General features: G+C 37.9%; 2 protein-coding genes across 2 annotated transcripts; one reads left to right on the forward strand and one right to left on the reverse strand.

The window, feature by feature from the left end:
- The first annotated feature begins 4,675 nt into the window (after positions 1–4,675).
- LOC103335209 (LOB domain-containing protein 39-like) lies at positions 4,676–5,797 on the forward strand. Its single transcript, XM_008238221.2, has 2 exons — positions 4,676–5,016; positions 5,188–5,797. Exons 1-2 carry the CDS (start codon positions 4,833–4,835, stop codon positions 5,664–5,666), a joined length of 663 nt encoding a protein of 220 aa, XP_008236443.1. The 5' UTR covers positions 4,676–4,832; the 3' UTR covers positions 5,667–5,797.
- A 2,026-nt stretch (positions 5,798–7,823) lies between these two features.
- QWRF2 (QWRF motif protein (DUF566)) lies at positions 7,824–13,389 on the reverse strand. The gene is made up of 6 exons (XM_008238220.2): positions 11,568–13,389; positions 10,157–10,276; positions 9,329–9,445; positions 9,135–9,224; positions 8,365–8,472; positions 7,824–8,273 (listed from the first exon to the last, which is right to left on the reverse strand). The coding sequence occupies exons 1-6, from the start codon at positions 13,041–13,043 to the stop codon at positions 8,193–8,195; spliced, it is 1,992 nt and encodes a 663-aa protein (XP_008236442.2). The 5' UTR covers positions 13,044–13,389; the 3' UTR covers positions 7,824–8,192.
- Between the last annotated feature and the right edge of the window lie 3,738 nt (positions 13,390–17,127).

The following is a 17,127-nucleotide window of genomic DNA, read 5'->3' on the forward strand; positions in this document are numbered from 1 at the left end:
TAAAATAATTGGATGTTAACCTCATTTAGTTGTACTTAACATTGATAGGTTTTTTTGGAGCTTTCTTGGCTTTGTTTCTGCCAAAAAACAACTCAGTGCGGCATAGGAGCTTGGTATGGCTCATAGTGGCATAAAAGACACATAATCAGATCACGTTTATCTTTACCTATGGATCGTTTATTACAAAGGATCAAGTAGAATATTGACAAGGGATTTGCCGTCACAAGAGTCAAATCCCATTAAAAAAAAATAGATAAAAGAAATTTAACCTAGATGGTCTAGTGGCAAAAGGTAAGTATGGACAAGCGGTAAATACGAATGTCTTAGGTTTGAACCCTAGCCTGATGATGGAAAAATTTAAAAATTAATAATGCAACTCTAAAATCTCAATATTTATGCGAGTCTTCACATTAAAGGGGAAAATTGTCTCTCTAAATTTGTAGTTTTTCTAGGAAATTACTTGGCTCCTTACATGTAAGGAGTCATTCCTTCTTACAGACAAATCACAGTTTAACACGTATACATAAATTTTTATCTTTTCGTAATCTTAATGAGTTACTTTTGAATATGTATCACACAGTAATTGGTAGGTATGTAAGGAGCCAAACAGTGTCCGTTTTTCTACGTCAAAGATATTTTTATGGTAAAAAAAGTGCACACATCCTAGGGTTACCTCACAATATATTTCGGCAATCGACACTCTCTACATTTTAAGTCATCTTTTAAGAATGTTTAAACCTAAATTTTTCCTTTTGGCCTTACAGAGAAAAATGACATGGCAATGGCTCATTTGAGCCAAGGCTTTGCGCCTAGAGACAAAAGTGTTCAAAGCCCAAAGCGAAATATGAAATCGGATCTAAAAGCCCACGGCTGTAACACAATGGACTCGGCCTAAGCAACAAGGCTCGACCCAGGTCTCAAAGCATGCTAAAACACTGCGACCCAAAATGCCAAACAGATTGACTAAGGCCCACAAGGCCCAAAAATCATGGTTCGAAATCTCGGCCCAAGCACCAAGGGATGACCTAATTCTCTAGCCTAACCCAAATCATTAAAGCATAACGTAAAGCTTGATCAAAGTCAAGGCTCAGCATTTGTTCCTCGGCCTAGAGCAGTGGTGAACACACGACAGGCCAAAGGGGCCCGACAACCCTTTGGAATGCTGGAATCTTGTCTGTGAACTCCATAGGCAACCCCTTGGCCAGCCTGTGTGTGACCCCTTGGGTGCACACCAAGTGCTTGACGAAAGTCCTTCCCCCTTTGGCCTTTGCTGCATAGGGCGCGATGGCTAAATTTTTTTAAAAACAACTCCTAGCCAAACAACGTCTTTTGGTCCAGGTCTCTTAATTTTTCTTTTAAAATCACATGACCTCAAAACTACGTCGTTTTGGGCCAAGTTTAAGAAGAAAAAAAACACAAAACAAAAAGGATCAACACAACACCCTCCCCCTTTTACCCGATTTCACACCCCAACCAAATCCTCATTACCAAATCAATCGTCCTTAATCTCCAACCGACCCCCAACCTCAACTACCACCACTTCGCCGGAGCAGCGGTGCCGACCACATCCTGCTAGTAGCTGCCTCATATTTAAACCCCAAGTGAGTATAATTTTTATGTATAATGAAATTGATGTATATATAATATATGTAGATGCATTTGCTTATATTGATAACGAAGCTATAAGGCAACGTTTTGAAAAGATGAAAACTCATCGTGGATAGTTGTAGTTTGTATTGTTGGTTTTGCCATGAGCTATGAATGAGAGTACTATCTTTATATTTTTTCATGTTGAAAAAAATTCAAATTTTTTACACTATGACTCCTTGGTTGGAGAATCATGGATTCGCCACTGGCCTAGAGGATCTTAGCTGAGTTAAAAAGCATGAGCATCGACTAAGGAAAGGATTTTCACATGCACCACCTCGAGAAGCGCACCAGAGCAAAAGGAATGATGGGATGTGGAGCTACTTTTTGAAACTTGAGATGCTCAGAGAATGGAACCCTTGGAGCTTGGCAAGAAAGAATGATCAGAAAATGCGCTTGGGAACAGTGATCGAGGCATGATGCGACGATAGGAGGGCGGCACAAGAAAACATTGGGCGTTGGCCGTATATCTCGACACCTTTTGAAGGCAGCAATTCGACTATAAATAGTACAACAGTTTCATTTCTAATATAAAAAGACCCAATCTCTCAACAACAAAAAAACGAAGCCAAAATGTTGTTCTATGTATTTCCTAAACTAGATTTAGATATTTTTGTTTTTGTTTTCCTAGCATTCAACGTAGCATATCACTAAGAACTCTGAAGTTTGTTCAAAGTTCTTGAGCACCGTCATTGTAACCATTCATTCAATATATCAACAAACAACTATGTTCTTCAAAGTTTTCGCTTGAGCATCATCCAATCCGTTTTTTCTTTCATTGTTGCTTTTGTTTCATTTAGATTCAAAGAGGACTTGAGAGATCACTTGACACCCGAACACGACCATGTCGAGCACGACAATCTCAAGCACCTAAGACAATGTAATGCAAGTAGCCTTGTTGCCAAGGCTAAGAACCCAACTGCCGAGAAAACGTTCCTAACTCGGCCCAAATCATTTGACGAAGTCAAACCCAAGGTGAAAATCACCATAACACTTCCTCTACTTTCACGGAATCAACGACTGTGACAACTGACACACAGCGCAAAATACTCACACCAAGGACGATTTTATTCCCAAATTCGCTCAGCCCGTCAAATATTCTATTCAAAGTAGTCCACGTGGTTGGCCAAAAAGATTTAGAGTTCAACGAAAAGTTATCCTTATAATTGGAAGATGTGTGTTTACATATTGTGCAACTTTGGGAAGATTGGGATTATGCAAAACAGAAAGTAATTAAGAAGTAAATCTTTCCCATTACCCTGCCTAATGTACATATGTCCCTCTAGGTCAAGGAAGGGACATTTCAAATTAGCTGCAATTGCCAATGGTGATGCCTAATACGACACCCTTCTCTTACAACTAATCCAATGAATCCATAGCTTGGCTTTATGTGTACGGCCAAAGTGATGTCCCATCCCTTTATTCTATATATATATACCTAATTACACAACCGTAGTTAGTGACTAGAGTGGCCTTACATTCGGAAGCATGAAAATCCAAATTAAAGTGAGCTGTGAAAAGTTAATTGTATTGGAATCCCATTCTCCACAAACTTTGTTTTGTTGGAACATCGATTAACCATTATTTTAAACATATTTTAATGTGGGATTAATTTAGTTAATCGTGGTGCTAATGAGATAAACATGCCACGTACCCGAGTTGCGACTATAACTTCAATGCCTTTACTTTGTCCATATCGTCATCTTTATCATTAGTCCCATGCGTGCCCACTTTCTTCCCAAATTCTGCGCCTTGTAAATATAGCCACTCACTCACTCTTCAAGTGAAGTCATTTTTGTCTAAATCACTCATTTAATAATACATGTTGTTATATATATAATGAAGTCAAGAATGTTCTAGCACAACATATAATATATATGTTCTTAAGGCTACCGATTAAGTGGAATTTAATTTTAAAGTATAGTAGAGTCTAACAACATAACATGTAGGTACATGATTCTTTATCGAAGTTTCAGAGACGAAAATGGATAATATGGAACGGAAATATATATTTATACTAATTGATTAAATACTTTTGGTGATACCCTTTGTGATGTAAGGGATTATTCTTCTTTGAAAATATAAAGAAGAGAAGATAGAGAGTTGTAGGGATTCTTCTACCATTATATGTAAAAGCTATCAAGAATGGGTGCCATTGTATAAAATTGGTTTCCCAAAAGAATGGAAGCTCATTTACACCCAACTTAATTGGCTGTTAAATTCAATCCAGCTATACCCCCCACTCATTTATATGTTCTAAACAATGCTTAATTAATTATTAATTAAACCACTAGGTAGTAATAATAACTTTTTTCTTTTATGGAATTTTCTTGAGGCACTCTGCTGCTCCAACCAGACAAAAAGAGAGAGAGAGAGAGAGAGAGAGAGAGAGAGAGAGAGAAAGCAGAAACACCAAAAACGTTTGGTCTTGTTGCATGCAAGCGTCTCATGAGTGGTACAAGCTAAGCACAGCCAGAAACAAATAGAAAATTAAAATAAGAAAAAAGACAGAAACAGAATCTGGTCATAGATTTTAGATAATATCCATGCAGAGGTATCCAACGGTGGAGGAATGAAATTCTATGAACCACAGCCACCTACTGCGCGGAGACACGCAGCCGTCCCTCACCAAGTTCCTTGGAAGTACACCCAACCCAAAAACCCTCCATATTATACAGTCAAACCATGTACTCAACTCCACCTCAAATAACTTAACCCTAGTTAATCAAACCAATAGCTGATTAATCTCAATGATATATATCTTGATGCGTTATGTTGTTAAATTGTTAATATGTCATGTAGCTAGGTTCAAATAAGAATATTTAACACCGTTCAAAAATAATCTAAGCGATTATATTATGTTTTTTTGAACTGTATCGATTAGCTATTATTTTAGTGGTATTTCTTTCTACTTTGTTGCAGAAATACCTTGCTTTTGAGATTCAACCCTCCCCATATAATAAAAAGAAAAAAAAAAGCATAATTATATAACATTTCCCAACACTCTCACCCTATATATACACAAGTCTTGATGCAAATTAAGACGGCCTCCCACATCTCCAATAATTAAGACGCAGGCTCCTATGTATTACTAGTTGTGACCCTAGATACTACTGTTGTTGTCGTTTTCTTCGTCGTCGACGATCATCAATCGGAGTTCGGTTGTTTACTATTAATGCGTGAAAATGAGTTGCAATGGATGCCGAGTCCTAAGAAAGGGTTGCAGCGACAATTGCATGCTCAGGCAATGCCTACAATGGATAGAGGACCCCAAAGCTCAAGCCCACGCCACTGTTTTCGTTGCCAAGTTCTTTGGCCGCGCAGGCCTCTTCTCCTTCATCAACGCGGTCTCCGAGTCCCAACGACCCGGTAAACAACATTTCTTCCTATCAAAATCAAAGTATGTTCATATTACATAAGTTCAGATGATGATGTCCACACTACAGACCCAGCCTCTGTAGCGTGGAGGTCTATCTCTGAACGTAATACATATGAAAATAAAAAGATGGCTGATCATGATTATATATATATTTTTTATAGCTTTATTTCAGTCGTTGTTTTTTGAGGCGGTGGGGCGGACTATAAATCCGGTGAATGGAGCGACGGGGCTTCTTTTGAGTGGGAAGTGGGAGGTGTGCCAGGCGGCGGTGGAGACGGTGCTACGCGGCGGCACGTTGGAGCCACTTCCCGAGTACACTCGTAACGACCACCAAAATTGCGTTCATGATCATCGTATTCGACTACAACGGCAGTCCACCAAGAAGAAGAGGTCTAGCAATTTGGCTTTCGATGATACTGATGATCATGCCCTGGCTAACTGCCAGCTGCCTGATCTTGATCTTTGCTTGACGGCTGGTGGGTTGACGTCGAGGACCAAGCGCGGAGATTGTAGGGCGGGGACGCCGTCCTCGGCGGAAGAGTCCGAAACGACGACGTTAGGAAGCAGTTCGTCGTCAGCAGATCATTGTAGTGGTAATAATTTGAAGGGAACGACAAAGCTTCTGAGGTTATTCATTTGATCATGCATACGTGGTCAAGAATAAATATTTTTGTTTCTTCCTTCTTGTTGTAATTGCCGAGTTAATAATATGGGGGGATTAATATTCGGCTGTTTAAGCATAAAAAAAGCATCCTCTTGTAATTTTGCTTCGATTTTTGACCTTTTTACCATAAAATTAATTTTAAAAAATTGAAAAAAAATTATAATCTCTTATTAATATATATATTCAGAGGCCATGACTGAAGATTCTGATGCATGGTTGAAATTTTCAGTCTCAGTTGGCTTAATGAGTTGTCATGGTTGGATTGGATGATGAAAATTTGGAAATGAATTGTGTAGGGCGCATGAGATATTTGGAATATTATTGGTTGGCTTTTGAGTCGTTTCAAGGGCCGCACAGCACTTTTAGAACCTGTTACAAAAGTTGTGAAGAAAAAAAAAGGTTCCATACGGATTTTGTCAATATAAATTATTGGTTCGGCCTTTTTTTGTTTATTTTGAGCCCTCAATATACAAATGTGTTATATCCTGGACGAGAAATATGTTTATATTTGAGGATATCGTATTAATAAATATACACGTGTTATAATACAAATATGCAAAATAATTTTTTGAATCAGTGGCTTCGTGGTGGACGGTACACTCACACCTCTCATGTGTTAGATGTTTGTGGTTGGTCACCCAAAATCCAACCCATTTCCTCTCCAATTTAGGTCATATCATGCATGCTTGGAGAGGGAAAAAAATTATTGGGGAGTTGGGTCCATTTTACATACTAATCTTTCTCCTTGCGAACTTTGGAAGTTGACATTGTGTCGCCGCATCACTAACAGATGAGACATCTGAGAGTGGTTTCCAGCTGGAAAGCTTTCGAATCTTTCTCCTTCTAGTATTTCTTCTAAAAATCTATTTTAAATATCTATATTTGTTTGAGATCTTAATTCTTAAACAATATGACAACATGCACACCAGAAAAATGACGTCATGGAAGATTCAACCAATTAGAAATTAAATTAAACGTAAACGCTGGTTAAACCAGTCGGCCAAGGTAAAGAACCCACTCTTTTGCATTCAAAATTCAAATTCCTCTTCTATAAAATCGACTGATTTAGAATAAATTATCGCGTGTATAAAAATAAATTATGCCACACGACAGCATATATCTCAACAGTTTCTTGATTATGAATTGAGAAAAAATGGACATGAAGGATATTTTATTTTTTTTAATTTTTATTAAGTAACATTCTAACTACTAATGTACAGGAAGGGAGGTCGATCTGTGGTATAAAAAAGGCCAGATTTACTCGTTTAACCAAATGGGATGGTTGACCCCTGCAGCCCACAATGGTACAAACGTTATAAAACCGACAGTTTGTCTTTTGTAGGAGAAGGGTTTGAAGGCAAATGAGTTTTCAGTCCAAAACAGGAAAGAGGCAATTGGGTTTTAGTGGCCCTCTTTTTTTCTCTTTTTGTTATTTTTATATATTTTTTTGGGTCGGAATTAAATTATGGTGGCCCTAACATCCTCATATGCTGGAACTTTAACATGGGCTGTCGCTTGACCCAACTAGTCAAACTAGGTCAATTCTTCTTCCCAGTTGACTGCAATCCTATGTTTTCTCTTAGGAGCCATGTGAACACAAACCTTAACGTGGGGGATGATTGTGAACCGTTGGATATGATGATATCAGCCAATCAACAGTCAAAGTCTGATGCTAATATTATCTTTTCTCAGAACCATTTTCACCCCTCCATCAATGGAGGCAAATGCATGTGCCAAGTGGGTTCGTGGATTTTCATCCTTACAAGAATTTGAAGAAACTAGAGGGCAAGAGACTTCTGATTCTCTGAAGTCTGAACAAAAACAGAACAGAAAACAAGAGGTTGCCGACTTTCATGCATTGAAGTGCACAATGTGGGGGAAGTATCCCAGGATGAATTATTTTATCCCTCTTGTTTTTATAATTCATATGATCTGTAGAAAAACGTAGCACAAAAGTTTACAAACGTGATGAGATTCAGAGGCAAAGCCTAAACCCTTTTCGTTAAACAGCTTGAGATCTTGTGCTTAGCCAATTTCCTGGGTTATACTACAATTGAAAAACCAACAATCTGTTTGAGACTCTATACAGAAAGTAATAACGATGGCATTGTTGAAATCACGAACAATTGAGCAGAAGAAAAGGCATGACAAGATGATTGAATTAAGAGATTTACCACAAGCTACTTGATTAACAGTGTGATCAGGAGAAATTACATATATATACATATACATTTCCTTTTTGCCCAAAGGAAAGAAAAGAGTGCTTGTATACAGCTAATTTTAGTGAGGGGAAAAGCCATTTTCTGTATTCTTCAGACACAAAAGATACATTGAGATGATGGACACAGAAGACCACAACCAGGTTCCAAAAATTGCCACATCAGAAGCCAAAACTAGCTACTTGATCCATTCTTATTACCTCTGCTGCCTCCACCCGGTGGAAAAAGAAAGGCTCCATGTAATATGTTAGCATTAGGAGTGAGTAGTCAAATAAGATCAGTTCTACACACGTGTTGTCAGGCTGCGGGTAGTTGGTACACGTCGTAATTGTATTATATGTGTTCTCAAGCTACAGTCCTTGACCTGTTACAATGAATAACAAAGCAATTGAAAAACTGGAGGAAAAAAGTGAAACTTTGAAAGGAAAAAAAATGAAATAGACTACCAGACTTACCTGCATGGCTGATAATGTAGACAAAAAATCTTTGCATTGTTCAAGCACAAACCGTTCTGTTGCGGTAACCCTCATAAGTTCAGACACCAAGGAATTCATTTCCTCCACCTGTAATGGCAAGTGTTTAAGAAACTTCCTTAAAACAGTTTCAAATTTTTGCATAGTTTCAAGCTATTCATAACGAGGCTCTACAGTTCACATCTACCAGGCATGAATAGATAACATGCATGAAGTCTAGGAGATATCAAAATTGCTAGACTACAGAGGCACTTCTAAATATACTCTGCAAAAAAGGTTAAGGGTCTTTCTGGAAACAAAATCCATATGCTGTAAAAATGAAAGAGTAACCAGGTAGGGGTGCAGATGTCAACAACTACTAAACAATCAGGTCAGGTAAGTGACTGTCGTAGTTCAATCCAACTGAATCAATCAATTATTACTTCTAGGAATTAAACAATAACATCAATCACCTAGGTGTACTCTGGAAAGTACAACATTTTTAAAGAAGGATACCTCAACAAATTGTTTCACATAAATGTAAAATAACGGTTCTACCCAACTACAACATCTATGCTAGCTCCTCGGCTAATGTTCAGGTACAGTGGCTTCATCTCTCACTTTTGTTCATTTTTATATTTACAACTTATAACATACAGGAAGAACAGAATGCAATTGACGTATATTTCTGTGAAATGTTTGGAAGAATAATGAAACTAACCAAGAAAAATGGAAACGTGATTCAAGAGAAAGAAAAAACAAGAAAAGATTACCTTCAATGAAAGAGAGCAAATTGAGGACGCCATTGCTTGCATCACATCAGCTGCAGAACCCACAGCATCTTTCAGCTTTTGAAAGTCAACCTAACATAAAATAAGCATAGTCAGTCTTTTGAACAGTGATGGATCCTTGGTTCAGGCCTTCGATATGTCCTTGATTAAGTTAAGGGTAAGAAGAAGCCACATACAATTGCTTTTCCAACAACCGGAAGACGGAGAGTACTGGCCTGCAATGCTTCAGTTGCTCCTAGCAAAGAACTAGTGTGATCTCGGTCCAGAATAGCCCATTCTTCCAAATAAGTGATCTACAAACACCAAAACAACAAACTTCTTATTAAACAGCTACTTGATGTAGTAGTACAATACAAAGGAACTTGGGGTGGACGGAAGATTCTTCTCAAGATTATTCCTTCTATTGAATGCAAAAGGCCAAAATACAGAAAATAGAAAGCATTTGAACTTGTACTAGTATGGCAATCTACGTCACTAAGAATTCATTGGTGGTAGGTAGTATTATCAACACTAACGTCTTGATAGTGCTATTTAGAGAGAACATTGCTCAAAATTGCACACAGTGAAAGAGCAAGCGTCTAATCCAGTAGGGCCAGAGGTAACAACAGCAATGGTATCAGTTTTTGTCCGAACGTATATAGTTAAAAGTTAATAAGGAAGTCAACCAAGTGGAAAGAAGAGTGATAGAGGAAAAAAAAAATTTGGGGGGGGTTTGTCGGTCTAGGGGAGCAGTCCGTATTAAAAATGTGACTAATTTCATTCCTGTCATAATTAAAGCCCTAAACTTTTACCTAGCAAGTCACACGCTTGGTCATAACTGTAGACTGAAGGTCAGCACAAAACTCAAGTACATCTCCTGAACATGAATCTTTTAATGAAGTATCACAAAAAATTCCCACCACCTACTCATATTTCGTATTATAGCACCTTCAGATTCCAGCCAATGATATATAAATATGGAGCAGAAAGTAAATGCATGAAGATAGTGAATCTCTGAATCTTACTTGTCCTTTGAGGATAGAAGTTAACTTCAATTTCTGCCTCAGCAAAAGTAACTTGATCTTTTTAAGCGTGACGGAATGCCGTAGCTCTGAGATTGATACCCATGCATTCCATAGATTTTTCTGGCACCCAAGAAAATACAAATTTAGACAAAAGAAACTGTACACAAACTGAAACCATCCTGACCATTTCATCACATCATATGCAGCAGAGATGCCAGTACGAAGAAACTTTTTCTGAACCCTAGTGATAAACACATATGAACTGTCAACAAAATCAGAACCAGATACAATGTATCAAGTCACTTCTATACAAAGTTGAACAAATGGAAATCACTCTATGGATGTGAAAAAGCTCAAACAAACTGATTTAAAGTATTCACTTGTGGCTGAAATGACAAGCATGAATTCAACCACTAGAAATAAAGCTATGTTTTATAGAATCATAAGGGTTCAGCCAAAATCAAACATGTTGAAAAGTTTAAATAAAATCAGACAAGTTCTAACATATAGAAAAAAGGAAAAAAGAGCAAATATACCAAAGAGACAGATGCATTATCAAATTCCAAATTCACTATGGGTCTTGTTTGAAGATATCAAACAAAGACACCAATTAAGCGACAAATGACAATATGCAATCTCCATTCATGGAGTCTATTAAACTGAAAGAGAATCAAGTCCTGCTTAAAGATAACACCCGAGTATGAAGTACTCCTTGACAACAAGCCATGATTGTTCATTGCATACTAGGCGAAAGCTATCTACTCCATTCTAGAGCAATCGGTCAACTCAATAATCACTCTAAAGACTTCACAAATCACCTTTTCATTCTGCAACTTTCCAAATCTATCCACTCCAGAAGTTGCCAATGACAACCGCACACCATTTTTTTTATGGTTAAAAACTAATGACAGTGGCACACCTCATTTAAGATTTGAGCTTCATTCCCTTTATTACCCGGATGTTATTTGTATCAAATATTATGCAGCCTTCTGTATTTCCATACTCGGTTAAAACCAAAAGTTCCCTAAATAACCTCTCATACTTCTGATTAGAGCTCAGAAATGGGTTATATAATGTTATATTCATAAGGAAAAAGGAAAATGCAGTACTCCTTAAGGAAAAAAAAAAGTTGCCATAAAAGAAATAAGGTGACAAGGAGAAGTTCCCATTCTTGTTGTAATTACTGGGGGAAAGAAACTCTAATTGGATGGAGATAAAGTATATGGAAAGCAATGAACCATGCTAATTATGGAGATGCGTACAGTATAATGAGTACAAAACAAATTGAAGTGTACATCAACCATGGCAAACAATATCTATGCGTCTATGACCATACAAGCACCAAACAAATTCGTGAAGAAACACAATTAGAAGATATATAGCATTGCAATTTATAGCACCACAAACATACCTCTGCATTCAGTCTCTGCACCATGAAGGTAGCATCTGCTCTTGCATTTACAAACCGCCATTGCAGATAACGGTTATACAGTAGCCTGAGCATGTGTGCATCAACAATCCTATCTTCCCCCATCTTCCCTCTCCGAGTATCAACAGAAAAACTGAGAATTGAGGGTGCAGGACCAGAATAACTACTATTCAAGGAACCATTAACACTACTTCTCACCCGAGAAGGACTATACCCCCTTGATGGTGACATTGATGAAGAAGTCCAAAGCTTTCCCGGAGAAGCAGGCCGAGTTGGTCCCCTAGTGGGAGAAGCCATCGTTCGAGGAGATGATGATAATGGGATATCACCATTAAACTTTTTCGATTGAGATTGAACGAATTTCGACCCTGCTCTAGACACAGGGCTTGTTGATAAAGGCGAACCGGGATCCTGCAACCGCCTCAACCGGCTATTAGTCTCCTGCCAAAACCTTGCAGACACAACAATGCCACGAGGGGCAGTTCGACTCTTCGCAACACCACCAGCATCATGTACACCTGAAGTGCTACCAGAGGAAACACTGTCTGTATCAGAAGCAGTGAGATCAGAAGGCACAGAAGATTCATTGGCTGAATTGGCATCTGGGTTTTGCTCAGCAGCCTTTAAAGGCTCAGCATTGCCCAAATCTAAGCTCAATCTGCGATCAAAGGAAGCTCTTCTGCTATCATCAATCATAGATTGCTGCAATGCTCTAGCCGCAACCCCAGATCCAATCCCATTGAGCTTCCTAGTCTCCGAACTACAGTCCAAGCTCCTGGACAACGAGTTATTAGAACCCGAACTCAATTGTCTGGTCCTGGCCGGCCACCGATACTGATCAGAAGGCTTAGAATTCTCAGCCTGATCTCCTCTTACAGGGGTCGACCGGCGTCTCTCAGGCGTGGCCTTCCTCGCAACAGCCCCACTAGGCGAGGCAGCTGCTTTAGTCTTACTAATCGGAAGCGAAAAGGCCTCACCTTGAAAAGAAACTGATAAGCTCCGAGTGGAAGTGACCAAAAGCCGAGTGGCAGCAGAGACTTCAGCGCCCGCATTGCTTAGCCGAGCCTCAGGGAGACCCGTGGAGGTCCGAGGCGTAATGGGTCGCCTCCGGTCCACCGATTGAGCCCGTTTCGGACCCAAAGAGGGCACTGGGGTCGAGTTTGAAGAGGAGTTTATGGACCTTGAGAGCAACGGAGATGGGCATCTTCTAGAAGACGCAGAGGACGAGACAGTAGAAGTGGATGTTGAGGTGGAAGAAGAAGAAGGAGAAGGAGACATGTACTTAGACGAGACTTGTCTGCCTCTGGGTCTTCTTTGCACAAAGCCATTGTCTTTCTCTGAGGGCAAAAGGGGAGGCCTTGATGGGTTTTGGAGATGGGTGCGTGAGCGTGGGTCTGCGGAGGTTTTGGGGTTTGGAGGGTCGTTTGAAGCTGCTTCAGAAATGGCAGCCACCATCATAGGACTGTTGAAAATCCTAAGTCCTCCTCCTCACATTGCCCTCTTAAAGATTGAATTTTTGTGCCACTCGCAAACCCATCACGCCCCCAAAAATTAGCAATGCAGATTTAAGAAATTGCAGGAGCAGGGGAAATTCTGAGATAGGTTTGCGGGAGATTCAGCATTTTTGGAGCTGAGAGAGAAAGCGGTGAGCTTTGCTGTCTCTGTGTTTGTGGGTTTTGAGAGAGCGGAAGAGAGAGAAGTAGAAGTCGGTAAGAGAGAGAGAGGCGAGATTTGCAAGTGTATGAGAGAGAGTCTGAGAGCGTCTCTGGCCAAAAGAAAATGCTACGAGAGTTTTTGCAGGTTTGGGAATTTTTTTTTTCTCTGAGAAACTTTGGAGGGACGTTAACGTTATGTTATGTTGATTTAATTGCATTTTAAGTCTTGAAACTATTTAATTAATTTATTAATACATTTTCTCCACATGCGACTTTCTCCCATATAATAATTTCCGAATATTGGATTATATAATTTTATTCACAAAACAGAGAAAAATAACAAAGAAACCAAGGGACTTCTTGCTGATGTTAGTATCAGAATATTATGACATGCACTAAAATTGAAAAAAAATACATGTATATATTATTCAGTTTTATCGCCAAATAATTTAACATATTACATTATTATGATGACGTGATATGAAAATTCCCGTATAAATTAATCGACCGACGAGAAATGCTTGAGTTGTTATTTCAAGGAGGTTTTGAATTTGAGTTCAAACAAAAATGGTGGTACAAAGTACAAGTATATGCCAAAATTGTGGTATGTGTTCACCTCATCTTATTCTCACACATATAAATGAGACATGGGTAAAAAAAATTCCAATCCTGTTCTCTGTCTCTGGTATGTACTATTTTGCTGTACAGAACAATTAGTGTGCACTGACCTAGATAGCATTTGTGGAGTGGAAGTTGTCATAATTGCCAATTAATAACAAAATAATGAGAGGCACAATATAAAAAAAAAGAAGAAAAAGTAAAAAGGAGAGAGGTGAAGTTATAAAACTAATCTATAATGGCAATACAAGCTGCATAATTTTCTTTTTTCTTCATGAGAGAAAGATATGAGTGAGCTAACAACCTCCATGAAAACAGCCTTCAAGCAAAAAAGTGGTTGATGATATCAATTAATGATGCCATAAGCTTAAACAAGATTAAAGGATGGACTCAACTGCATTGTGTCATTTTTGCAAGCTAAGCTATACAACCCTTTTTAGCATTAGTTTGTATAAGGAGATACCACATCTTAATCAACATCTCTCAATTTTTAGTTATGCCTTTGCTTTCAACATATTTCCTATTTCTTTTAAATCCCCGGAACTTTTTTCTTTGTTGTGGCTTCTGCCAGTCCAGTTAACTAGCTTCGCAATTTTTTTTATCAAAGAAAAACTTTATTTGATAAATTTCAACAGTATCATTCAAAGACATCAACATTAAATCAGCTCCACAATAAATCTCAATCTTCTAGCATCTGCTCAAATGGTCCAAAGGAAAATTGGTTAAAAATTTGTTGGCAAATTGTCCCAACTACCTAATTTCCCAATTCCTTCTAAAAAAACAAGAAGAAAAATCTGATTAGTGCCATCGACTTTCCTTATATGTTCAGCAATTTTATATTTCCATCCAAAATTACAGTTAATTTCTCTCTCTAACATTTTCGTTCTGGTTATGAAATCTGACTTAGTTTGACTGTATATATATGGATATTTTCTAATACATTTCTTGGTTCATATTATATCAGAAAATGCAGGACATATGCATTGTTTATTCTTTGATTCCATGGACTTAATCTACTAAAAACAAGATAATCCCATCCGTGATCCGACCAAATACAAATCTTACTGATCAAATTCAGTAAAATTATTATAAAGAAAAAAAAAGAAATTATTTTTTTGGAAGAGGCTAGGAAATGAACCCTGCACTGCACCAGCTGGAAAGGCAACCAAAAAGTACACAGTGAACCTCATTAATCCACCTGCCTTAATTGCTTTTATTATGATAGTCTAATCTACCTATGAAGCCCTAACCCATGTGGAGAAAGTACAACCAAAAGTATGGCAATTGAAGACAGATAACATAATATCTTTCTCAAGCCAACTTGTAAATACAAAAGCATCAACGTTTTTAACAGTAAAACATGAAACTTCCTCACTGTCTGCCCCACATCAGGTAAGATCTAATCACACCACTAACCACTCAAGGCCTTATTGGTGTCCGTACATCACTGATTAGAGCTTCAATTATTATCTTGTTGACTTCAAAATGGATACTAATCTGCAGGAGTTTGGTAATTTTAGCAGTGAACCACAGAACATGGCGGTTAATTTCCGAGGTGCTTGGAGTGGTAATGTACTAGTCCGGAGACTCAAGCGACTACTCCGAGAGAGCAATGTATTAGTCAAACGATGTAACAGTACAGTGCTGCACTTAATGTCAATGATCATTTGGCGTAGTTACAATTAGCCTTTATTTTGGTGAAGAATGTTCTGAGTTCAAATCTCGTAGACATTAGTTGTTTAATAATTACAAAAAAAAAAGGAAAAACCATTGAAAACAGTGAAAGTTCAGGGAGAATCTGATCCATCAATGACAAAATTACTAGCAGACAATTACAAACCTGTTAAGAACCCCAAATCCCAACTGAGTCTCTATATAGAATATTGATTCACCAATTTTGGAATAGCATCATTTCAGCTATGGCTACTAAGCCTACAATATCCTGAAATGATGATAGCTTTGTATTTGTTCTGCAGCCATGTGACTTAAGGTACACTCCAATTGGATAATTAGTTTAAAAGTAACACACACCCACTAGGTGATGTTTGTTTAATTGGGTATTAGTTAGTTTGTTTTGAAAGTGATTATAAACTACAGGAGAATGATTTTGTCTGCACCCCATAGCTTTCCAACATTGCTTCTCCTCTCCACTTCAACCCAACAGAGAAAATGAAAGTGACCATTTCCTTTCCAAAGAAAAAAAAGAAGTGATTATTTTGCATATAGAGTCTAACATGTGTGTATTATATGTGATTAATTAGGTTAGATTTATACTTTCTACATTAATTTTCTTAGAATCTAAAAGGATCATCATAATTCATGAACCCCTTCATGATGGTGGGCAACAATCCAGAGTCACAATGATTCATTGTTTTACATTCAAATCTTCACACTTGGTGAAAATTTCTCCAGGAGTTTTGCATGCCAGTCATGTGAGAAGCTTTCAATTGTGCAATTTGATGGTTGTGGGAGAGGAGAAAATTTAATGAGTTCCAGAAGTTTTGTACCTAAATGATAAGAGGGAAGTGATTGATGTTAGAAAAGACATTGAAAAGGAGGATTTTTAAAACTAACTTGGAGATGAAGAAATTTTAGTCAAGTAGGTTGGTGAAGTATATTATTGCATGCCCATTTGTGCTTTTATTTTCATTTAGGTGATCTTCACTATCATTGATGCTGTAGTCACCTCAATAAAATTTGTTAGTTGCACCATAATATGTTACTGATGCATGCTGGTACTCTCAGCTAGCACTTCAAGAGTTGAGATGAAATTTGATGGTAAACAAGGAGTAGAAAAAAGGGTTACAAAGTGGAAAGTTATAGGCTCATAGCTCTAGTGGTAGATCGTTTTACCTATACATACATAATTTATAAAGATAGTTAAGTTCTTGCACTCTTTTTTTTTCAGGAGTAATTTTCGGGTGAGATTGTACTGTCCCCACATGGTATGACTAATTCATTCATGTTTTAACATGGGCATATCTTATCTTATAAGATAAACCCGTCTTCCACCCATATAATGATGTTCCGATTAGTAATACCACACTACGATATTCCAGTTACTGTTGAACAAGAATAAAAAACAGGAAAGTGTTCTTAAGAATGAACTAGAAGCTTCACTGATTAGCAAAATACAGAAAGATAAAAAAAAAAAAGCATTGTGGTTTGGCTTAGAAAAAGCATTGTGGTTTGGCTTAGAAAGGTAATATAAGTTTGTTAATTTTTGTCCTTGAGACAAGAAAACGCAAGCACTGAACTTGCACAGGGAT

This window comes from Prunus mume, linkage group LG6 (assembly GCF_029339155.1).
Source record: "Prunus mume cultivar Tortuosa linkage group LG6, ASM2933915v1, whole genome shotgun sequence".
NCBI classification, from domain to species: Eukaryota; Viridiplantae; Streptophyta; class Magnoliopsida; order Rosales; family Rosaceae; genus Prunus; species Prunus mume.